At 44.7% G+C, this 25,273-nt stretch overlaps 1 protein-coding gene across 2 annotated transcripts in view; it reads left to right on the top strand.

The window, feature by feature from the left end:
- Positions 1-25,273, top strand: part of DGKB (diacylglycerol kinase beta) — a 457,353-nt gene that overhangs the window by 25,432 nt on the left and 406,648 nt on the right. For both annotated transcript variants that reach the window (XM_034760549.1, XM_034760547.1), the window contains exon 2: positions 17,787-17,863. In XM_034760549.1, the coding sequence (XP_034616440.1) occupies positions 17,787-17,863 (77 nt within the window). The remainder of the gene's footprint in view (positions 1-17,786; positions 17,864-25,273) is intronic.

Raw genomic sequence — 25,273 nt, 5'->3', positions numbered from 1 at the left:
ATTACATATTATTACATATGAATAATAATATTGTATCCTTTCTGGATGATGGGGGATGTGTAATCTTTGGTCCTAAGGACTGCATTATCAAATGTCAGCCACTTTTGGCCTCCAAGGGACCGTTGCTGCTGGAGGTATCTGTGTCTGTTCCTGCCCTAACCTACCTAGAAATTTCCGCCATGCCAGGGAATTCACAAGAAGCTGGGTAAGGCTACCTTAAACTGCCAAAACAATCTTAATGGAGCCTCAAATTGTTAATTAACAAAATATGAATATGTTCCACCCGACTCCTTGTTAAATATGCACAGAGAAAGCCTGAGGTTTCCCAGAACTCTGGAATACTTGTTCCTCTAAAACAATTTCATTTAAAATTATCCTTTTCTCTGTTCATCCTATTAACAGTATAAAAGAGCTTCTTCTAATTGTTTTGAGTATATATAATGAAAACAAAGTTTGCTGGGCTGATGTAGTAAGATTTGGAACCCTTTTCCTATATATGAAATATGGTGGCCAGTGCCACGTTTGGAAAATCTTTCTGAAAATTCTTTGGAGGCTTTCTCACCTCCACATATTCGGGATTTTGGAAGGTTGCTGACATTTTTCATGTCCCTGCTGTATTAGGCTTACAGAATGGAGATGCAGGGGTAGAAAATGACTTTTCATTTCCTATTTATTGTAGGTGTCAAATTCAGTTACAGTCCAATAAGGAACTTGATTATGAACACATCTGGATTTTTAATTGACATTACTTGTACTCTAGCTGTTGTTCAGTAGCAACTACTGCAGTTCAGGTTGAAAGATAGTTTCTATTATATAGCCCTTTGTTTTCACATTGGTTTCCAAATTATTCTCTTTTGGGTCTTAAATCTTTCTTGCTTGCTCTCTTTCCAAAGGATTTTTTATTATTCTTTTGTGGTAGTAAGGAAATTTGACCATATTTGAGTTACCTGGAAATGGAAAACAATGCATTGAATCCAATTCTTAGGTACACTTTTTTTCTTGGTGTAAGCGGGGGAATAGTCCTGCTATTGTGGGGAACTTTCCTGGCTTCTACACTACCCCGGTGAAGTGGGCTAGCGAAAGGATCTGAGTCCTCCCACTTCCTTTACCCAGAAGTCTCCCTGCCCTTGAGGACTCCTCTTCCACTCTCCTGTCTGGCAGAGTCCTCGTAAACCCTGACAAGGCTGGGCCCAGGATTCCTGGGGGGCTCGACCCCCAACTCTGCTGTGGTCACCCAGGACAGGGGTTAGGGTGTCCCCACTCCGGGGTACTCTCTTTGCACTGGGCACCTCCCTGACTCAGTGATCATTTCATACAATTTAAAGCAAATACAAGTTGTTTAATTAACAATTAATTTTTAAAAAGAATAAGAAAAAATTGGAAAGGTTAAAGGAAAACACATCACCCTGCTCTGTGGCAGGGAACATTACAAACAGTGTCTCTGGAACGTCAGGGCAGTTCACAGTCTGTTCCTTGTAGGTCCCAGGTCTCCTTCTCAAGCTCTGGTTGTGCCGCAGAGACGCTGTGGGTTGGACACTTGCTCTGGCGGTGGCCACACGCTCTCAGGCTCTAGGTGGCAGGACCCTTTTTCCCAGCATCGCCCCTGCACGGTCGGGGTTAGGATCCCCCTCCAAGTCTGGCCTGCAAGGCCTCTTGGCTGAGGCATCTCCCTGTGCTGGGCCCACTGCCCAGGGTCCCCCTCACTCTCCCCAGCTGCTCACCGCACCCGGCTCCGGACTGCTCCAGCCCCAGCTCCAGCTCCAGCTCCACTCTGCCTCAGCACGGCGGCTGCTGCTGCTCTGCCTTCAGCTCCCTGGGCTGCTTCTCTGGCCTCTCTGGCTCTGGTTGCTACAGCTCTGCCCCCTGGACAGGTCTGCTCTGCAGGCTGCTTCTGTGACTCTGCTCCCAGCTCTGACCTGCTTCCTGGCTGCTTGTCTGGCCCCTCTGGCTCCAGTTGCTGCAGCTCTGCTCCCAGGGCAGCTCTGCTCTCTCTGGGCCGTGCTCTGGCTTTGGGGCTGCAGCTCTGCTTCCAGCAGCTTAGCTCGGGCCCCACTCTGTCTGACTCAGGCCATTCCAGTTCACACGGAGGACGGGACCCCCCCGGCCTCCTGATTCTCTGATTAGCTGCCCGCCCTGTCAATCAGGCTGATCTGGAGCATTGGCCTCTCCCCATTGTTCCTAGGGACTGTCAGTCTCAGGCTCCTGATTTGCCATCGACCCTTCCCCTTTTAGTTCTGGGAGCTAGCCAACCAAAACACCCCCACTGAATGTTAGTAAGGAGGCAACAGTCCCCTTACATTGGCATCAAAACTATGCTTCACTGGAGAGAGAGAATTAAAACAAAACAGAAACCGTACTTTTTTAATGTGGATTACAGCAAAAATGGTTTGGAATGAGCATGCAATTAGTCTTCGGTGAGAGCTAACATCTTTGTTAAGTCTGAAAAAGCTGGTTTTAACAAGGTTCTGAGACTGAAAATTGAACTGTAGCATATGCAATATTACTATTTCTATTGTTGTAGATTTATTTATTCTGTCTTTAGACTATTCTGAAACAATATTGCTTCGCCCAACCCTCACTGTATACCCTTTTCTTTGAACCCTTGTTTTTTGTTCTAAAGTAACATTTCTGCATTTCCATCCCCCATTCTACCTACAACATCCTTCCTGGCAGTGACACTATAGCAGTGTTCTTCCCAAACTACCCTCATGGCAATCATCCTGTGACGTTCCACTCTGGTGTTATCCGGACTGGTGATCTGCTAGGTCACCCCAATCATTGACTCTGGGAGCCAGCCTTATCCTGCTCTGCTGTGAGAACCCCCATTCCTGGGCTGTTCACGTGGCTGGCATGTAAGCTGCTCCTTGGATTATGCAACCGAATGACACTAGCCAATATCTCGGATCCCAGACACAATCTTAGGAACCTCCATCTTGCATTGCCCAGTTATGTCCGCTCGATGCTGCAAGCTTATATGAGTTCGTCAATTTAACAAAGAAATTGATTTGTACCAGGCTTGTTATCCCAAGGGGAGCCTATGACACACTTCAAACCAAATGCACTGCTTCATGGAGAATAAACAAATTTATTAACTATAAAGATAGATTTTAAGTGATTATAAGTCAAAACATAAGTCAGATTTGGTCAAACGAAATAAAAGCAAAACACATTCTAAGCTGATCCTAACACTTTCAATGTCCTTACTGGTTGCTGAGCTTTGTGACTTTATCCTCACACAAAACTATTTCAAATTTGATGACAATATATACCTCCAGACCAGTGGCACCGCTATGGGCACCCGCATGGCCCCACAATATGCCAACATTTTTATGGCTGACCTGGAACAACGCTTCCTCAGCTCTCGTCCACTCATGCCCCTTCTCTACCTATGCTACATTGATGACATCTTCATCATCTGGACCCATGGGAAGGAGACTCTCTGGAAAAATTTCACTGTGATTTCAACAGCTTCCACCCCACCATCAACCTCAGCCTGGACCAATCTACACGGGAGGTCCACTTTCTAGACACCATGGTGCAAATAAGTGACGGTCACGTTAACACCACCCTATACTGAAAACCCACCTACCGCTACGCCAACCTTCATGCCTCCAGCTTCCATCCCGGACACACCACATGATCCATTGTCTATAGCCAAGCACTGAGATACAACCGTATCTGCTCCAACCCCTCAGACAGAGACCAACATCTACAAAATCTTCACCAAGCATTCTCAAAACTATGAAAGCCACATGAGGAAATAACGAAACAGATCAACAGAGCCAGACGTGTACCCAGAAGCCTCCTACTGCAAGACAAGCCCAAGAAAGAAACCAACAGAACTCCACTGGCTATCACATACAGTCCTCAGCTAAAACCTCTCCAACATATCATCAGTGATCTATAACCCATCCTGGACAACGATCCCTCACTTTCACAGGCCTTGGGTGGCAGGCCAGTCCTCACCCACAGACAACCCACCAACCTGAAGCATATTCTCACCAGTAACTACACACCGCACCATAGTAACTCTAACTCAGGAACCAATCCATGCAACAAACCTCGATGCCAACTCTGCCCACATATCTACACCAGTGACACCATCACAGTACCTAACCAGATCAGCCATGCCATCACTGGTTCATTCACCTGCATGTCTACCAATGTAATATACGCCATCATATGCCAGCAATGCCCCTCTGCTATGTACATCAGCCAAACTGGACGGTCCCTACGTAAAAGGATAAATGGACACAAATCAGATATTAGGAATGGCAATATAAGAATTATAAATATTATTTAGAGTTGTTACTTGAGAATGATTTGTGATTGAGAGCTTTAAGCAGAGGGCTGGGAATCGGGAAGCCCTGAGTTCTAATCCCAGCTCTCAAACTGATTTCCTGTGTGGTCTTGGGCAAGTTATATGACCTTTTGATTAAAATGTAGTGTCAATCATTTCACTACACTTGTGGTTTGCTATTAACGATGTTCAAGAGACCAAATAACCAAGGTAGCCAACTTATTGCCTAAAGGCAAAACAGTACAGTACAAAAATGAGACATACATACCTCATGTTTTGGGAAGCAATTCTTACCTTGCAGCATGTTTACTTTCTACGGTAGGTGTACTTCAAAGAAACACCCACAAAACTACCTCTATTTATATCATAGCTGTTTTGCAAGTTAAAGAGCACTGTCACCCAGGACTAAAATGTGCCAATCAGCTTTTAAACTTATTTTTAGGTACCAAGGTGTGCCTTCTTTATTTTTTGCTTTAGAAATCGCATTCCAAACCATTTGGATGTAAAGGTACATCCCAACCTGTGTTAGGACACACTATTAATGTTTCTTGTCTTTGACCGGATTCCTGTGTACTAATGCTACAGCTTTATAAAAATGTTGTGGGATACTTGACATGGGTGAGAAGAATTGTGGGAAGAGCATAATACTTTCAATTAATATAACCTCCCAATGCACACACATACAATGAATATCATATTAATAATGTGCACATAAATACTAAGTCTAACATATATGTGTTGGCTAACAGACCCGTTGGCGTTAATATTAACATTTTATAGATGAGGATAATACTTACCTCCCTCAAAGAGCTGTCATGAGGATTAATTAAATAAATTTGGAAAAGTGTTTGAAATGTTGTTCATAATACCACTTTTTTATTAATAGAGACAAGGACTGTTTGTCAAGCAAATTGGACCAAGGTTCTGATTGGAGTCTTTAGGCACTATGATAATACAAATAATTATTAATAATACATTCTGCTTTTAGTTACACAGGTGAAACAACAATTGAAGTTAGTGGGAGAGGCACTTCTGTAACAGCAGAATTCAGCTCCAAGTTTGTTATGTGACTGCCATCGCTAATCATACCTGCAGTGAGAGGTCATGTGCAGTGTTTACTGAATACTAATTTGAAAATCATCCCACTGCTTATATATATGATAACCTGAGTAGACCTTTTTTATAGCTACTTTGTTTTTCTAAACAAATGATGCATTTTTTCTAATGTCCACAGTAAAGAATGCCAGGAAGGATTATTAATAATGACTGACATTTTCCTTTCAGTATAAGGAGTAAAGCTGTCTCAAAGTACAAAATATACACTTTGTTCAGCATTATCCCATGCATTTCTGACATTCATGTGATGTTCTTAGAGTACTTCCCTGGGCCAGTGTGCCATACCTTCCTGTTCAGTGTGTGTGTATGGGGGTGCCATAGAGCTGCTAGATCCCTTGTTTGAGCAGTTGGGTGAAAAAATATAGGGAGTGGACAGAATTTTGTTTCCTTCTGCACATTATCCCATTTGATTTTAATTTATTTAGGTTGTTCAACATAAATAATACTGAATGTTTCCTGCTTAGTGTTCTCTTGACTATTAGTGTATGTGTCATCAATCTTTCTGTGTATACGCTTCCATAGAAGGAACATTATCAGAAGTGTGGTGTCCAAAGGGTCTGATTTTGGACCCTGAATATGCAATTGTGATATTCTTTTACTTAAAAGTTATAAGATAATGATACAATGAAATAGTTCACACTTGAATTATAAATTCTTCAATCCAAACCTAACCAAGGCAGAAAGTTGAGCCAAAAGACTTTTTTGAACAATTCTGTTATTGTATATTTTAATTAATAATGCAAAGAAGAAATTAAGAAGTTCCAAGGAGAGGATGGAAATCCTTGGAAAATGGACTTTTTTGAAGTTTGAATGCCATCTCCTATTTGGGCAGGAAACCTATCATGACACTTGGACTTGTTCAGTTGATGGTTATCTGCAATAAAAAGAAATACCTCCCCAACATTTAAAAGGACCAATGGAAAATTGCCAAAGTTCTACATTTAGGGTACACCAAGCCCTTCAATACAACTAAATGGGTAAATAACTATATAAAAATGGTTCAAAATCCCAGTTTGTTGTTTCTCTCTCCATTGCAGAAGAATTCTCTCTTCATCTAAGAAATCCTCTATCTACAGGTACAGAGGTTCCAAACACTAAGACATTCTGATCCTGACTCAGGAAGAGATCCCCTATTCTTGTCAGCAGTGTTCAGTGATTTTGTTCTCCCAAGAAAGAGTTCCTTATAACTAAAGTCCTTTACTGGCTAGAACACAGGTTTTGGAATCTTACACTATGGCCTGGTCCACACTAACCCCCCACTTCGGACTAAGGTACGCAAATTCAGCTATGTTAATAACGTAGCTGAATTTGAAGTACCTTAGTCCGAACTTACCGCGGGTCCAGACGCGGCAGGCAGGCTCCCCAGTCGATGCCGCGTACTCCTCTCGCTGAGCTGGAGTACTGGTGTCGACGGCGAGCACTTCCGGGATCGATTTATCGTGTGTAGATAAGACGCGATAAATCGATCCCAGAAGATCGATCGCCTACATCCGGACCAGGAAGTAAGTATAGACGTACCCTAAGTCTAACTGAAATTAAAAACCAGAGGCTGGCCCATACCAGCTGATTCAGGCTTGTGGGTCTTGGGCTAAGGGGCTGTTTTAACTGCAGTGAAGATGTTCAGGCTTGGTCTTGGGTCTGGGATCTAGGACCCTGTGAGGTGGGAGGGTTTCTACACCATAATTAAGCAGCTCCTTTAGCCCAAGCTCCACTAGCCCAAGTCAGCTGGCACGGGCCAGCTGCGGATGTGTAATTGTTTTGTAGACATTCCCTTAGAGGTCCAAAATCCCCAAAATAAGCAGCCTTAGGAAAGCAAGTGCTTTCTTGAAAATCAAAGACATCAAGGAAGAGATCCTCACCACACCTGAAGACTCCCCAGACAACAGAAGGAAGCATGAAATAAATCCCACTTTGATCTAAAGCATACAAAGATTTAAGTCAATACTTACTGATATGATTCCATAGGGAATTTCTGTGCTTTGAAGGAAAGCAGAATTTGGCCTGTGAAAGTGTAAATACTGCCTTTCTAGTTCAGATTCTTGTTCCTAAATTCAGACCATTCTTCTGAATCTTTGAATTAATAAACTTAATATCATCCAGAGATACTGTAAAGATATCCTGATCCCAAACAGACACCAAGAAAAATTATACTAGAAGTAGGAAAGAAATAGAGCCTTAAAATTGTTTTAAATTGGGGGAAATTCTCCTAAAAATGTAACTGGACTAAGTTTTTTATAGCATTTGAATCTGACAACATTGTAACTAAAACCAGGGGCAAAAGTGAAGGGGCAGGGCTGTGGGGATCAGCGTCCCCTAGCCAGCCTGCCCGCGCCGCCAACGGTGATTTAAATCACCGGCCCCGGGGTAGCTGCTCCTTTTGCCCCCTCCCCCACCGCCATCAGCAGCCCGGGGGGTGAGGAGGGTCAAAAGGGGTAGGGACGTTAAAGCGCTGCTGCAGGGTCCTTTAAAGTCAGCGGTACGGGCCAGGACAGGCGGCCACTTTTTACCAGTACGCCATACTGGCCCGTATCGCCTTACTTTCACCCCTACTAAAATTGACTTAATACTGATTTAAACTACAGGTTTTCACTTGTATCTGTCAGAATTATTGTTTACATCTTGTGTATAGTGCTAAACTCCCTTCACTTGACTTACTAAATTATTTGGCTTACTGCTTAAAAGAGTTATCCTTAAAATCCTTGATTTGTTAAGTACATAACTAAATCTAAACTAATTGTGTTCAGACTGGGAAAAATCATTGATTATTTTTTGTTTTGATTTGCTTTAACTAAATTCCTAACTTTAACTTCATTAAATTACTGTTTTGCTGTGCCCTGTATCTTACACACTTACCCTCTGCAGCTATGCTGTTTTTGCATGTGTGAATTACTTGCCATGTGAGCAGCATTTCTAGATCTTCCCCATTTTAATATTACAGTGGGTGAGTGAGAAAAGTTATCTTTTAACTTCAGAATCTCACTTCAATCATATTTGGGATGTGTGTTATAAATTTTAGAATACTTTTATGCTAACTTTATTTATCATATTTTTCTAACTACAAAGGGCAAGTCTACACTAGAGCACTACGTTGGCGCAGCTGCAGCGCATCTGGTGAAGACGCACTATGCAGACAGGAGAACGTTCTCTCGTTGGCATAATTACTCCACCTCCGTGAGAGGCGGAAGCTATGTCGGCGGGAAAGCGTCTCCTGATGACAAGCGTCAGTGTGGACAGTGCTTACGTCGATGTAACTTACATTGCTCAGAGGGGTGTCTTTTTTACACCCCTGAGTGACATAAGTTACATCGACTTAAGTGGTAGTGGAGACCAGCCCAGAGTTGCCTAATGCTTTAATTGAGGCGTGGCTGAACCGCGGCTCATGAGCTGCATGTGGCTCTTTTACAGTTAAAGTGTGGCTTGTGAATCCCTCCCTGCCCCCGTTCCCCCCACGCGCTGCCCAATCTGGTAGATGGAGGTTCTGCTCTGTGGCAGGGTGGTGGGGGGTAGGGGGCTTCTGCCCTGTGATGAAGGGGGTCTCAGGGCTTTAGCCCCATGGGGGGACGCCGGGGCTCAGGGCACGTGTGCTGAGGCTTGGGGCTTCAGCAGGAGTGGGGCTGAAGCCCCAGCAGGCACACCCCACGGGGCAGAAGCCCCGAGCCCTGGCAGGTGCGCCCTGCGGCTCTCAAACTTCTGAAGATTATCCTATGCAGCTCAGAGGGTCAGTAAGTTTGGCCACCCCTGCTTTAATTCTTTACACTCCAAACTAGCCTCATTTCCATTTGTGTGTGTGAATGGTAACTGCTACTGGTTTACCTTTGTCTATTCTAATTACTAAGTATTGTGCTCCTTTCATTACTTTTCTGCATATCATACTTTTCTTGATAGTGTTTATACATTATATGTATGTGTGCTTTGTCTGCGACCATCTGTACCTAAAACAGGGGTGGGAAAACTTTTTGGACCGAGGGCCACATCTGGGAATAGAAATTGTATGGCGGGCCATGAATGCTCACAAAATTGGGGTTGGGCTGCCGGGGGGGGGGAGGGGGAGGTGTGAGGGCTCTGGTTTCGGGGTGTGGGCTCTGGGATGGGGCTGGAGATGAGGTATTTGGGGTGCAAGAAGGTGCTCTGGGCTGGGATTGAGGGGTTTGGAGGGCAGGAGGGGAATGAGGGCTGGGGCAGGGGCTGGGGTGCGGAAAGGGGTGCAGGCTCTGGCTGGGGGTGCGGGCTCTGGTGTGGGGCTGGAGATGAGGTATTTGGGGTGCAGGAGGGTGCTCCGGGCTGGGATTGGTGGGCTTGGAGGGAGGGAGAGGAATCAGGGCTGGGGCAGGAGGTTGGGGTGCGGGGAGAGGTTCAGGGGTGCAGGCTCCAGGCAGCGCTTACCTCAAGCGGCTCTCGGAAGCAGCGGCATGTCCCATCTCCAGCTCCTATGCGGTGGTGCGGCCAGGCAGCTCTCCACGCTGCCATGCCCGCAGGCACCACCCCTGCAGTTCCCATTGGAGCGCCACAGGGGGCTATTGGAGCAGGGCCATTGGAGCGCGTAGGAGCCGGAGCCCGGCCATGCCGCGTCTTCCGGGGGCTGCGTGGAGCAGCCCCCGACCCTGCTCCCAAGCTGGAGCGCCGGAGGGGAACTGTGCCATGTCTTCTGAGAGCTGCGTGATGAGGCCCCCGACTCTGCGCCCTGGTTGGAGCACTGGACCGGGGCCATGCAGCTGCTTCCGGGAGCTGTGTGGTGCGGTCCCCGGCCTGGTGCCCCAGCTGGAGTGCTGGAGCGGGGCCATGCCACGGCTTCCAGGAGCCATGTGGTGCGCCTCCAATCCTGCTCCCCAGCTGGAATGCCAGAGCGGGGCAAGCCTCAGACCCCATTCCCCAGCGGGAGTTCTTGGGCCAGTTTAAAATGACTCGCAGGCCGTAGTTTGCCCACCTCAGATCTAAAAAGTCTATCTCTTCTCCACATTAACTGAAAGACAAGAGTAGCTCCCTCACATCTAACTCAACTTTTCTAAACTGTTTACCTTGCCCAAAATTCAGATTGCAACCTTATGTACTAGCTGTATTATGATCTTTTTGTCATTTCCAACCTTTAGCCTACTAAATCACCAAATCCAAGCTAATCCTATCTGCTCTGCACTGTTGTATAATAATCACATTGAGTGATTCTTGTACCCCAGCTTTTGTTATGTGTTGTAACCATTTCAACTAGGGTATGTGTATCTAAATACTGATTAATTTTGAGCAATAATGATCATATGACTGTGAATTTGCCTAAGACTCATACTTAGCTCTCAGAATATTTTTTTCTTAAGATAGAAGTAAAGAAATAGAAAAGGTTTAGCTACCTTTTGTTTTAAATTGATTACTTTAAATTATATTGTCCTATTTAGTTTTGTCCTAAACTGTTCTTTAATTAAGTGTTGCTATCAAGTTGAATTATAGTTGTTATAATTTAGTTACTTCATTTAAAAGTATACTTCGTTATCTGATACTATTTATTTAAATTTAGCCATTTAATTATATTAAAAATTCTCAGCTACTAGTTAACCTTAATTAGGATAAACAAACTGTTGATGCTGTTAATATCTTAAATAACCGAGTGAATACCATGGTGGTTGATGCTCCTAGTTTTTTGAATTTTATATTCAATTTAAACTATTAGTCTGCTCAATATAGTTAACCAACCTTGTTTTAATTTATTTTATATTTTAGAATTTCATGTTTACTTAAGAGGGTGCTTTAAAAGTTGCTATATTGTATCAGTCAGTATTTTTCTTTTTATTTGAAGTAGGTCATTTGCATAATTCTTGATTTAATTGTTTGGTTTCTTTTATCATTTTTGATTACTTGAATAAACATTTGATTTCAAAGTCAAGCTAATTTATTTATTTTGTGGCATTCCATAATGTATAGGAAAAAGAATCCTTGGTAACTTTTATGTGATGCAGTGTCATTAGTAACTATAATAATTAATTCTATCTCTTGATTTATTTTCCTGAACTAGTTGTAGGAGAAGCAATTAATTCTAATTATTTGTTTTCTCCCAATTATCAATTTTAATAATTGTTTGTTTTCTTTTTGTGATTTTATTTTTAACATTACCTGGCACCCATCCCCTTTCTGCCCCACAAAAGTACAAGGCCAAATCCTGCTTGCTCTACTTATTTGGATATCATCAATAATAATATTTTAATAATTGTATTACCATAGCACCTGGGAGCCCTTGTCATAAACTAGGATCTTATTGTGGTAGGTGCTGTGCAAGTCCCATAGACATCAGTAAGACTTCTCATGTGAGTAAAACAAGCAGGATTTGGCTCATAACAAGGTCACTGTTGTGTCTGACGGGAAGGAAATGTTGAAGCGTGGGTAAATTGTTTCTTGGGATCTTTAAACTGTATTTCCATTATTTCTTTTAACAAGTTCAATAGGGAAGCGATACATCCATAAAGAGAAAAAACAAAGTCCAAAGAAGCACAAGAGAACATATTTTCAGGGATATAAAACAGTGTGCAACCAAGGTCTCAAAACACATGGAAAACAATAAATAATAAAGTGATTACTGCATACTAATTGTAATGATAAAAACAGAAAAACAAAAACAGAAAAACAAAACTGGCCATAAAAAGCCACAAGCTAACTAAAAACCTAAACACACTCATTTTATTTCAACAGATAAAGTCTGATGTGCAAATGGGGGCTTCCCATGGCCATAATAGTATGTACTGGAACCACACAGTGGTTCGATTGGCATTCACTTTGGATGATTATTGTGTTTTTCCCCTCTCCTGAGTAATGCCATTGTACCACAATCTCTTCACCTCTACATACTAGAATTTTCATGCATAAACGTATGTATTTAAGGAAAATGGTGGTCTTGTGTTTAAGGTCATGTATTAGGACTGAGGAAACCTGGATTCAGTTTGCTGCTGTGCTACAGACTGACAGTGTGGCCTTGGGCAAGTCATTTAGGCTTCATTCCTGAAGACTTGTTTATGTGCTTAACAAAGTAGTCCCATTAAAGTCACTCAGGCCCCTTAGTTTGTACAATTAAATGTGCAGAATAAGATCCTTAATCTCTGAGTCTCAGTTCCCCATCTGTAAATTATGAATAAGATGACTTCTTTGTCTGACAAATGAGATTGTAAGGTTTTTGGGGTAGGGATTGTCTCTCAATATGTATAGGCAGCAGGTAGCTAGGGCTAGAGGGAACTCAGTCCCCCCAAATCAGAGCCACCCTGCTGCCCATGCACACAGCCCAGCTCATCAGGCGAAGCTCTGCGTTTGGCGGCACCAGGACCAGCTTGGCATTGAGCCGCCTGGGTGCCCATCAGCATGACAAGCAGGGAGAGTCCCCAGAGACCAGCAGTAATTGGTGAGACAAGTCTATGGGGCCCTGGCATAGTGCTGCAGGCAGAATTCATCCCCAGTCTGGCCAGCGAGCCTGCCCCATCCTTGGTGTGGTGGTGGCAAGTCTGTCCCACATCTCTGGTCTCTGCAAGAAGAGCTGGGATTGAAGGCAGGGAGTCAGAGGGAGGAGAGGAGAGGTGAAGAGGCTGCACAGGAGGAAGCCAGACACAACTACAGCCAGCTGGGGCCACCAGCATCTCCACACCATTCCCTGCATTCCCAGCCCCCTTCTGCCATAGACCCCCACATAAACGCCTCCCACAGTCACCCCATTCTCCTCGCCATGACCCCCAAACCTGTCTGTCCCATAGCCCCCAAATAACATCCAGAGCCTGCTTAAATCCATCTAACCCCCTGCTAACCTATCAAAGGGAAAATGGGACACCGTGTAGGTCTGGCCCAAGCCGCTCGCCCATGTCGTGTCCCTCTCGCCACCCACTCGCACATGGAGCTGGCCTGTATCCTGCTCCCCGCTCTCCCCATGCAGGGCTCTCATCTGAGCCCAGCTTGCCCCCTGCATGGGACTGGAATTGCTCAGAGCCCTGCCTGCCCCCCCCCCATGGCTGTTGCTGCTCGCTGGAGGCCTGATTTCCCCGTTGTCCCCCGCAGAGCTGGCATAATCATTTGTCCCTCCTGCACATTCCTCTGTGCCCTGCTAAGTAAGGGTGTGTGCCCCGCTTTTTGGCCAAAAGTGGGCATTTGTCCCATTTGTTCTTGCCAACTGATCATCACTTTTGCGCCCCCCCTTCTCGCCCCCCCCCCCCAAAAAAAAAGATCAGGACAGAGCTTAAAAAAAGGGACTGTCCCAGTCAAAATGGGATGTATGTTCACCTACCTATCCCCAAAGAAACACACACAAGTTGAAATTGCCTACTTTTGATCAATACTTAGTCCTGCTTGCAGAAGCAGTGTTTCCACATCAATTACTTGTTAGAAAGGTTTCCTCACAAAGAAGGATAATAATTATTCATTGGATGATTAATCGCTTTGTTTCCTTTTTGAATTATGTCTGATCTACATCATATTTTGCAATTTGTTTAGTTTTCCCAGGAAGCACTTACTCATTAGCTATTTTAATTATCAGTATGGTTGAGAAGGTGTTTCGTTGGATCTTCCTGTTTTCACTGGCTTATAACTTTCCGAACCAATATTTCTTATTTTATTTGATGTGGTCTTCATGTAGTAATGATGCTTGGAAATGATCTTACAAGTCCTTTTATGGAAACCTATTAAAGCGAGCTGGGCTGAACATGCTCCCAGTATTGGTTTATGTTACCGAAACTGTGAAAGGAGAACTTGATTTCTTTTCTGATAGACCTAGTGAATGAAGGGCAGGCAGTAGATATAATATATTTGGATTTTTTAAAAAAACTGATATATTGTCTCATGACATTTTAAAAAATTCATTCAAGTTGGACTGGATATTAATACTGTCCTATGGATTGAAAACTGCTTGAAAGACTATAAACAAAGGGAAATGATAAATGACCATGCCTCAGTTGTTGGGAGATACATCACATTGTGCCTATGATGAATATACTGCCTGTCCAGAATTGAAAAGACTCCTGGGGAGCTGGGGCAACCCAGGCAGAACTTAGACCAGGGATAGGCAACTTTTGGCACGCGGCTCGCCAGGGTAAGCACCCTGGCGGGCCGGGCCGGTTTGTTTACCTGCCGCATCCGCAGGTTCGGCCGATCACGGCTCCCCCTGGCCACAGTTCGCTACTCCAGGCTAATGGGGGAGGCGGGAAGCGGTGGCCAGCACATCCCTTGGCCTGCTCCATTTCCTGCAGCTCCCATTGGCCTGGGAAGGTGAACCATGGCCAGTGGGAGCCATGATCGGCTGAACCTGCGGACGCGGCAGGTAAACAAACCGGCCCGGCCCGCCAGGGGCTTTCCCTGGCGAGCCACGTGCCAAAGGCTGTTGACCCCTGACTTAGACCCTCATCCATCCTTTTCAATGACAGGTATGCAGAGTATGGGAGAAGTATGTCATTAGACCACAGGGTCCAGCTGGCATGCATAAAGGGAAGGGGTAGAGATGGTATTGCTGAAACTTTCCGCATCTTTGTTCTACTTGAGATTTTTTTTTTTTAAGCATTACTGCTGGGAGCAGAATTAAAAATTTTCTGAAGCTATAAGAAACGTATCCAACTTGTTGGTAACACTGTATTAATTACAGTTACATGTGTATATAATGTTTGTTTAAAGATGAATAAAAATACAGATGGGAAAACAAAAGAAGGAAGAGGTACAGCCATTTCTGATAGAAAGCCTTGCCTCAACCTTATAACACTTCAGAAAGGGGAGGCTTTTATTTGGGGGTAGCCTCTGCCCCACAAAGGGCGAATTTTTATATTTGTCTATTCTTCCTACTTGTCTTCCCACCAACATCAGCTTTGTGTTCTTCGGATTTAGTTTCAGCCATCCACCTTTCATACACTTCTGATCTCAGTCCAGGCTCTCAGATAGTTGGATGACTTCGCTATCAGCATGGGAAATGATTAGGATATAGTGCAGGTGTGTTCATATGGTTATTCAGCAGGATGGTTAGTAGAATAGATCCTTGAGAGACTCCAAGTGTGAGGGGTCCAGTAAAAGAGGAGAAGTTGTCCAACAGCAAGCTCTGAATGCGGCCCAAAAGGAAGGATCTCATCCAACTGAGTGCTTTCTCCATGCAATTCCTCAGATGACTAAATGTTTGTAGGATCAGGGCATTAGAGCCTGAAGTGCTTCTGTGCATGGAATATGAGTTTATGCAGCACTTAGCACAGTGGGGCCCTAATACTGTATTGATTCAGGCCTCCTCTGGGCACTGCAATCACATTAATGTTTAATAATACAAATAGGGCTAATTTTGCCCTGTATCTGCGTTCTTAACATAGTGTATAATTCACATTATACAGTGCTGTTTTCCTTATTACAAAGATTTTTTTTTTTGGTCTAGAAAATGAAGTGAACTTGTTTGGTGCATTTCAGATTGTAGGGCATCCACACACCTTAGATCAGTGGTCCCCAAACTTTTTCGTCTGGCGGGTGCCAGATGACGAGCCACAGAGGACCGTGGGGGCGGATGAGCATCCGCCGAAATGCTGCCGACAAGCGGCAGTGTCAATAGGCGTCGCCGCCAAAATGCTGCCGACAAGCAGCGTCATCCAGAGGCTTCGCTGCCAAAAATCGGCGGCATTTCAGCAGTGACGCTTCTGGATGCTGCTGCTTGTCAGCGGCATTTCAGCAGATGCTCGTCTGCCAGCCAGTATGCGGCACTTAGAGGCCCCAGCAGGCGCCAAGAGCGCCCGCGGGCACCGGGTTGGGGACCCCTGCCTTAGATCATGGAACAAGACAGCAATTAGCAACAGTCTCTCTCATTATAGGGTCTTATTTGGCTATCCCTCAATACAAAGATTATGTCTGCCAAGGGGGTTCATTGGTGGGCTCTTAGGGGGCTGAGGAGTCTTCTCTGATGGATCGCAATATTGTCATGCTGGAGAAGGTTGTGTGGGCTAAAGACCATCAGAGCTATATTGTCCGAAACTTTCATTATAATGTAACTTTGAAAGTATTAATTCTTACAGTGCTTGAACTGCTCTGAAATTGTTTCCCCTCAGTTTGTAATGTGTTACAACCAAGACTTTTTTTTTATTACATACATTCCTCCTTGGTGCCATATTTCCCTTTTCAGGTTTATTTATTGATTTAAAGATGCATTTTCTTTTTTTAAGTCAATTTGCAGATGGTAAATTTCTTTTAACTCTCAAAAGCTACCACAGTATTGTATTTTGCTGATGTAACTTAAAAAACCCCACAGAGCTAGGCCTGCTATTTGTAACTTAAGGTGCCTACTGAAAGCTATTTTAAGACATGACCAAGTTGTTAGTTTCTGTTAGCTGGTTGAACTAACATGAGATGGTCATGTGTAAGTGAACGGCATGTTTTGAAAGAATCCGAGTCCAGGGATTTGCACAGTGAATAGTTATTGAAATTTTTGTATTAATAGTGAGCAATCAGAATGTCAGTTGAAAATTATTTACCAGTTGCAAGTCAATACCCGCAGAGCATTCCTGCACGTGGAGTGCTTAAAATCATTCTATTTCAGTTTAACATTTATAACGGCGGGGAAAAATAAAATAGAAAAGTTAAAGAGCCATACCTCTTCTGCAGTAGTGTTGCTTTGCACCACTCTGCTGGGGTAAAATAACTCTAACACTTGCATAGCTGGCCCTGATAAGAGAATACGCCTCTACTCCGATATAACGCGACCCGATATAACACGAATTTGGATATAACGCAGTAAAGCAGTGCTCCAGGGGAGCGGGGCTGCGCACTCCGGCGGATCAAAGCAAGTTCGATATAACGCGGTTTCACTTATAACACAGTAAGTTTTTTTTGGCTCCCGAGGACAGCGTTATATCGAGGTAGAGATGTACTTGAGTTGTGTAGAGTTGGTGCAATGGCATCTATGCCCTTCCCTGTGGCTGGTATAGAAGGCATGGTTGTGGAGAATGGGCATTGCTCTGGTCTTCCCTGCATTCTGGTGTGTCCTGGCTGCTTTCATGACCCTTGTGTCCATTGGGACCTATGCCTGAAAACATCTAACTTACACGGGGGAGGACTAGCCTGATCCGCAGCTGGCACAGGATCAGGGGAGTGCAAAAGTGACTTAAAGACATGATGTGAACAGCCTTTTCTGAAATGTGTCATTCAACCACAGTCCAAGATTAAGTCACAGAGAATACAATTTTTCAAATGGTTTTTGTCTTTGTTTTTATTAAATTGGAGGGTACAATATGTTCTCTTCTTACTGCGCTGGTAATTCCCATACTCCTAGAGGAGATTACGCATGCACTTTGAAAAGAGACTATATTCTCAACAGCACAAACCCAATCTGAAACAAATAATGCTTTTCTTGACTACAGTTCATACCATATAAATCAATTTCCTGTTATTTTTTTCTATTTTGTTCTAGACTCCACCAAGAAAATTAAGGATGTTCTGGAAGAATTCCATGGTAATGGTGTGCTAGCAAAATATAATCCTGAAGGGGTAATTCTTCTTTTTTATTCAGTGGTTTAAAAATGTGATTAATGTAAAAAAATGTTTTAAAAAATGGCATGGCAGAATAAGCATTTATAAATAGATAATTATATACAAATTTGCTGCTTGGAATGATGCTCTATTCTTTTGAAAGTAAAACATATACTGAAGAACTAAAAAAAGGATTTATTTAACTAAAAGGATTTATTAATATGATTATTTCATAGAATCATAGAAATGTAGGGCTGGAAGGGACCTCAAGAAGTGATCTAGTTCATCATTCAAAAGCCAGAGAACACTCATGTTTATTCTGATGAGTAATTTATTTGTGTAAACAAAGTTATAGTTGCTCTTTTATTACAAAAAAAAATCACTTACAAAAATCTTTGAGGTGAAGTTAAGATGCTGCCACAGAACAATGCCTTGTGCTCCATATATCCTTCTGGGATGTGGGACTTCATAACGCCAAATTCAAAACAAACTTAGGAAAATCAGGCAATGCTTATTTGTGGTGCTGCTTCACATGCCACCTTAATCCTAGCTACATAAGGACGCAAATACCTTGTTGTATCATTATTTTGGGAGTGAGGAATATTTGCCTGAATTGCAAATTGCCTGAGAGTAATATTAGGAAATTCTCCAATGCATTGTTAGGTTCTGTAATTGTGGTAGTAAGGAGAGGTAGCTCAGTGTGTCCAGCGTGATGGTTGTCAACCAGCAGCAATCATTTCCTGTATCAGTGCTGCTACAAAAGCTACATACAGGGCCTTGAATATGAATTCTGATTTGGAGTTATAGCAGACACAGATATAATGCCCATTATTGTTAAGGAGGAGTAGGGGCACTAGATGATCACATTGGTCCATTCAGGCCTTAAAATGTAGGCCTTAAAAAGTAGGACCTTGACTGGTTTTCATAAACTTTTTTTTAAATATTAACTTTTTTTAGTGATATGTAGGGAATCCTTAGCTGAACAGGGAGCTGCAAAATTTATGCTGCTTTTGGTGTTGTCCTCAATCTTTGTAGGAAGTTCTCATGTATGGATATGGGTTCTTAATCAGTATTTTATATATATATAAGAAAAAGCATTTCTGTTTATCTTTGAGTATTTTTCTATTTAAACCTATGGAATAAAGCCAGATAATGCTCTTTAGAACATGCATATAGTGTATATCAAAATAGCTAAATAGCCCAATATTTATTTTCCTTGTTGGCATATTTTTCTGAGACTTATATGGAATTCATAATATGAGAGCACTTGTGCTAAGTAAACTTTATGTTGTGAATAAGTTCCCATATAGTACTTTGTATTGTATATATTAAACGTTGGCAAGTAAACCAGCTAAAGCCCCTTGAACTTTGAGATCTTGTGTGATACTTTAAATTGTGGCGGTAAAATACAATAATAAGTAATTTTACCTGACCTCTGGATCTGTACACATTTTTATATGTACCTCTGGATCTGTGGAGCAGTGGTTCTCAAATTATGTATCATTATGGGCCACATGCACACAATATATATACTACCCAATCAGCTGTGTGCTGATTGGGCCACAAACGGCCCGTGGGTTGAGAACCACTGCCGTAGAGCAATGAATTGTCCTTGACTGATTATCTTGAATCTGCATTATTTTTATGCCTGGAGCTATGCTATGAAACTTTGTAGTGTGCTATATTTATGGAGATAAAAGTGCCTAAACAATCTCATGTTCCAGACTTCCCTTTGCCCTGTGGGTTCAATGCTGTATTCCACTCTAGTGCTGTTGTACTGCAATTCTTCATTATATGCCACTTTAATAATCAGATTGCTCCAGTACAATTATTATCTTTTTGACATTCAAAAATGAGTTTTGAAATCATGGGGTCTTGTTTCTTCATTGTCTTTCACCTTGTAGAGTCACATAAACCTGTGCAGAGTGGTCAGATTGGGAAGTTAGTGCAGCATTGGAGATGATGAACTTGGCCATCAGAGGCTTATCCAATGTAGGGAGGGACCCTCCAGTGCCATGGACCTGATTGTAGCAGCTCCTATGCCATTCCCTCTTCCTGCTTTTGGTGTAGGGAATGTGATTGAGGCTTCTGTAAAGACCACTGATTCGCAGATGTCATTTCAGTCTCACTATAGTCATTGTCAGCCGGCATAGTTTGGAGCAGCCTTTTAGACTCGCTAGGGGATGAGCCCCTAAAACTCATCTCAGTTATTCAGGATTTACCTCAGCTAGTGCATGGCACCCACTGGCCCTTTAGAAGAGCTCTATTGAAGAAATAGTCAAGGTTAAGTTAAGAAAGTAGATGGAGCCAAAGACAATGAAATGTTTAGGTATAGCAAGACCAGGGCTCTTGTTGTAACAAGACTGTTTCAAGGTAGGCTGTTTCAGCAACTGTGTGGCTCAGGGGGACATGTTGTGGCCATTGAACCTAAGCTGCCTTATGAACTGTGAGTTTGAGGTCCTGCCTTTGTCAGAAATGTGAGAGCAATAGGGGGTGTGTTGCTACTATCCACCTATGTCAAGGGGATTTTATACTTTTGGGGACATTTACTCTTAGTAAAGCTACTTTACAAAGGTATCTATTTCCCGCGGGGCCCATCTCTACGCCCCCCATGTAAGCTGGGGTCTGGAGGAGCCTCTGTGTGGGAAGCTGAGAACAGGCATTCTTGGAACTTGCACCCAGTGCTAAGACTAAGGTGAGGGGCTGCGAATGGGCACGCTTGGTGCACAGCACAGGCTCACAAGTGCAGTCACTGGGGAGAGGAATAAGAACACCCACTGAGATTAATAGAGCAGTTCACGTGTCTCAGAGCCATTGTTTAAAGCTGTATTGATCACCCTGGGGTGTTCTCATTTAGCTGAGATCATGTCATTAACATGAAATGGGCCACTTCATCTCTCTGAGGTTATGTTTACTCTGCAATAAAAGACCCGTGGCTGGCCCAGGTCAGCTAACTCAGCTCAGGCTGCATATAAAATTGTAATGTACTGTGACCCTCCCCCCTCGCGGGTTCCTAGAGCCCAGGCTCCAGCTCAAGCCCAAACGTCTACTCTGCAATTTTATAGCCACACGAGCCTGAGTCAGCTAACCTGGGCCAGCTGCAGATCTTTTATTTATATGTATATACACCGTAAGCCTTCTATGCTGCAGATGAATGTGTAGAGTCTCTTCCCATAAGCTTGTCCCCAATTTTTGGGGTAGTGACTCTGCAACTCCATTCTCCTGACCCTTTCTGCCTCCAGCTGGTACATGCACTCCTCACAGGTTCACCACTTTCCCACCTCTCTATGGCCACTCCTGGTAGCATGAAGTGGCAAGGTGGAGTTGGTGTGTGTGTATGTATTGGGTACTCAAAGCAGCGTGTGTGTGTGTGTGTGTGTGTGTGTGTAGAGTTTTGGCATAGTAGGTGTGCATGAGGGTGGCTTGGAATAAGGGGCATGTTGGAGGGACTGGGGCAGTAGTAGTGATCTCGGCAGTTAGTGGGAATATATGAGTCAGAGCAGGTGAGGGGTGGTGTGGAAACTGTGCAGAAGAGGGTGAGGTGGAAAGAAGGGGTCAGAGTGGTGCATGGAGGATGCTGTGGGGTCTTCAGCTTTGTCTCCCTCATCCCCCAGACCCATCAATCAAACAATGATAGGTACTAATAGCATCTGAGTGTCTCATAATCTTTAGTATTTACCCTCACAAGACCCACATGAGGTAGGAAGGTGCTGTCATCCCCATTTTTACAGATAGGAAAAGATACAGAATGTCTAATTGACTTGACTGAGGTCACACAGGAAGTCTGTCACAGAGCAAAGAATTAAACCTGGGTCTCCTAAGTCCCACGTCCTTATCCTGGACCATCCTTCCTCTCACATCATCCACAATGTCTGTTCCCCCTTCAAAAAATATCCCCACTGACTCCATACTTGTTCCCACATCCTCTGCTCAGCCTACGGGTCTCATGTTGATGCCTGCCTCTTCTTGTGGAGGACAGTTCAGAAGAGAGAACCAGGCTGTACTAGACAGGCAGAGAGATCTGAGATATAATGATGCGGAGGCAGCCGGTGCATTCTCTGGCCAGGGTAATTGTTGCTAAGGAGTCAGTGGCAGGGGAGAAAGAGAGCTGATCTGTGGTACATGGGGGTGTTGATAAATTACTTACTTAAAAGCCACGGAAATTAAATTCCCCAAATCTTTGTTAATACAGAGTTAAGGTTGCCCAAAGCTGTCCTGTGTCCTTCCAGAATGTTGAATTCAGTTCAACTTAAATCTCTGAAAAGCAGGAAATAAAAAAAGGAAAGGTAATCACTGGCACTGGAACTGGGGCAGTCAGGGGACTCCCTCCACTTTTAAAAATGGGAGGGCCATTCCCCCTGCTTTCTAACAAAAGAAACATATGCACTTTCTGTAGGATATTTAAGTATAACTCCTCCGGCACTTTGGCCTTGGCCCTTCCCAGTTATATTAAAGTTCCAGTGCCTGAAGGGCCATTGCTTCCGCCCCCCCCCCCTTTAAAACCTGGCTGGGAGGGAGCGCATCATGATATGATCCAGTTGGCCAGCATCCGGGTCCCGATTAGGGTTGCCAGGCGTCTTGTTTTTGACTGCAACGCCCAGTTGAAAAGGGACCCTGGCAGCTCCGGTCAGCACTGCTGACCAGGCTGTTAAAATTCTGGTCAGCAGCATAGCGGGGCTAAGGCAGGCTCCTGGCTTGCCCTGGCTCTGCGCGGCTCACAGAAGTGGGAGCCTGTCTGGCTCCTATGTGCAGAGGCCAGGGGACTCTGCGTGCTGCCCCCCATCCCGAGCACCGACTCTGCAGCTTCCATTGGCTGGGAACCATGGCAAATGGGAGCTGTGGGGGCGGTGGCTGTGGGCAGAGACCCCTGGCTGCGTCTCCACCTAGGAGCCAGACATGCTGGCCGCTTCCAGGAGCTACACGGAGTCAGAGCAGGCAAGGAGTCTGCCTTAGCCCTGCTGCACCACCAACTGGGAGCCGCCTGAGGAGTGCCGCCCAGCTGGAGCCCACACGCCAAACCCCCTCCCACACCCCAACGCCCTGCCCCAGATCGGAAACCCCTCCCACACCCTAACTCCCTCCCAGAGCCTACGCCCTGACCCCCAGCCCTGATCCCCCTCCTGCACCCCAAACCCCCCATCCACGGCCCCAGCCAGAGCCCACACCCCAACCCCCTACCCCAACCCTGAGCCCCCTCCCACATGCCAAACTCCTCGGCCTCAGTCCAGAACCTCCTCCTGCACCTCAAACCCCTCATCCCTCGCCCCACCCCAGAGTCCACACCCCCAGCTAGAGCCCTCACCCCTTCCCGCATCCCAACCCCCTACCCCAGTCCTGAGCACCCTCCTGAACTCCAAACCCCTCCGTCCCAGCCTGAAGCTCCCTCCTGCATCCCAAACCCCTCATCCCTGTCCCCATCTCAGAGCCCACACCCCTAGCCGAAGCTCTCACCCCCTCCCACACTGCTGTCCCAGCCCGGAATCCCCTTCTACATCCTGAACCTCTCATTTTTGGCCCCACCCCCTTCTGCACACCAACCATCTGCCACAGCCTGGTGAAAGTGAGTGAGGGTGGGAGAGAGCAAGTGATGGAGGGAAGAGGGATGGAGTGAGCTGGGGTGGGGCCTCAGAGAAGGGGCTGGGCGGGGCAAGGGTGTTTGGCTTTGTGAAATTAGAAAGTTGGCAACCCTAGTACCGGTCTGCACTGAGCCACATGCTGGCAGTCGGGACCTCATCTGTTGGCTAATAAAACAGCTCCTCTTGGTGTCGGGGACCTGCTGGGTCTGGGAAGCAGGAAGGGCCTATTCCCCAAGGGTTTCAGGCTGGTCATCAGGGAGAGTAAGGTAAGGAGTGTGTGTGGGGGCGGGGGGAGGGCGGGGGGAAGCAGGGACTCTGGGAAGATGAGGCTGGTGGGAGGGAGCAGGGGCTCCAGTAGGATGAAGCTGATGGGAAGGGCAGGTGCTCTGGTAGGGGATGCTGGTGGGAGGGGGGAGGGGCTCCAGGAGGGTGAAGCTGGGGGGGGGGGCGGGGGCTCGGGGGGGGGGGAGGGGGGGGGCTGGGGCTCCTGGAGGGTCAGGCCATTGGGAGGTAGGGGCTTGGCCCCCCACTCTTTCAGGCCTTTCAGCACCCATGAAGGTAATGTAAACAAACTTCTGAAAACTAGGAAATACAAAGCTAAGGTACATACAAATGTGTCCTTACCTCCCTTTGAGCACTGGCCCAGCATGGCCATAAAACACATACAAAACCTCTGCCCCTGTAGTTAGTGCAGCACACTCAGGGAATAGGGCACATGATCACTGTAAGACAGATCTAACAACTTCTCTTTGGTGAATCAAACTTATGTTTAGGTGAGGTGCATTGAACAGGAGCTATCTACACCTGCTGTGTACTCAAATATGGAGCCTACATCAGAGGAACACCCCCAATATTAGAAAAATCCCTTTGTACAACCCTTTTGTCCTTATCCCCAGGATTCTGTCTAGCACTGTATTTTTACTTACCCATCATTAAACCCACAGACTACTCTCCTATCCTGCCTCACTGCTGACAATCCTCATGGCAAGAAACCCCTTACTTACTGCTACTGACACAACCAACAGAACTCAGCGCTGCAATAAGGCATACTGGATCTCTGATTGGTACAAAAGCATGTCTTTCCTTTATCATAAACAAATAGGAAAGGGTGCTCCAGATCTCCTTCTATCACAATTACAGCTCTTCGAAGCTTCTCCAGCTAATCCCTCCACTATTCATTACAGCAACACTTAACACAGTACTACAGTGTATGCAGATATTTTTCGTTGGAAATTACCAGCTGCAGGGGGCAAAGTTAAGGTTTCAATGGCATGTACCTTAATTCTATATTTTCTGGTTTTTAAAGATTTGAGATTAGCTGAACTCAACATTCTGGAAGAGCATGAGTCACCAGTAATCTTAACTTGGTGTTAACTAGGTTTTGGGGCATTTGATATAATTCATACCCAGAACACATCTTCTATAAATAAATCTAGAGTGGTATTTTTTACTCTGAAGTAGTTTTGAGCATTTGTGAATAAATGGAAAAAGTGACTACAATCCCTCCATCCAAAGCACTGTTTTGATTTACTTATTGTACAAATGATAGGAAACACAGCATTTCATCACGTTATTTTAAAAGGTGCTGACCAGAGTCTATCCTTCTTTGTGCTTGCAGTTAAACTCCTCAGAACTGGTTCAGCAACACCTGTTGCTGACATTCATTGTTGACAACAGATAACTTACACAGAGTACACTGGGCTGATGATGAAAGTTTCAAGACATTGTTTTCATTGTTATTTTTCCTTGGATATCTATCATTGCATGGTTAAAAATCAAATGCTTGCACTGTCTAACTAATCAAGACTAGTATCAGAGAGGTAGTCGTGTTAGTCTGAATCTGTAAAAAGCA

This window comes from Trachemys scripta, chromosome 2, assembly GCF_013100865.1.
Source record: "Trachemys scripta elegans isolate TJP31775 chromosome 2, CAS_Tse_1.0, whole genome shotgun sequence".
NCBI lineage: Eukaryota > Metazoa > Chordata > Testudines > Emydidae > Trachemys > Trachemys scripta.
This window is presented reverse-complemented; position numbering and strand designations above follow the sequence as displayed.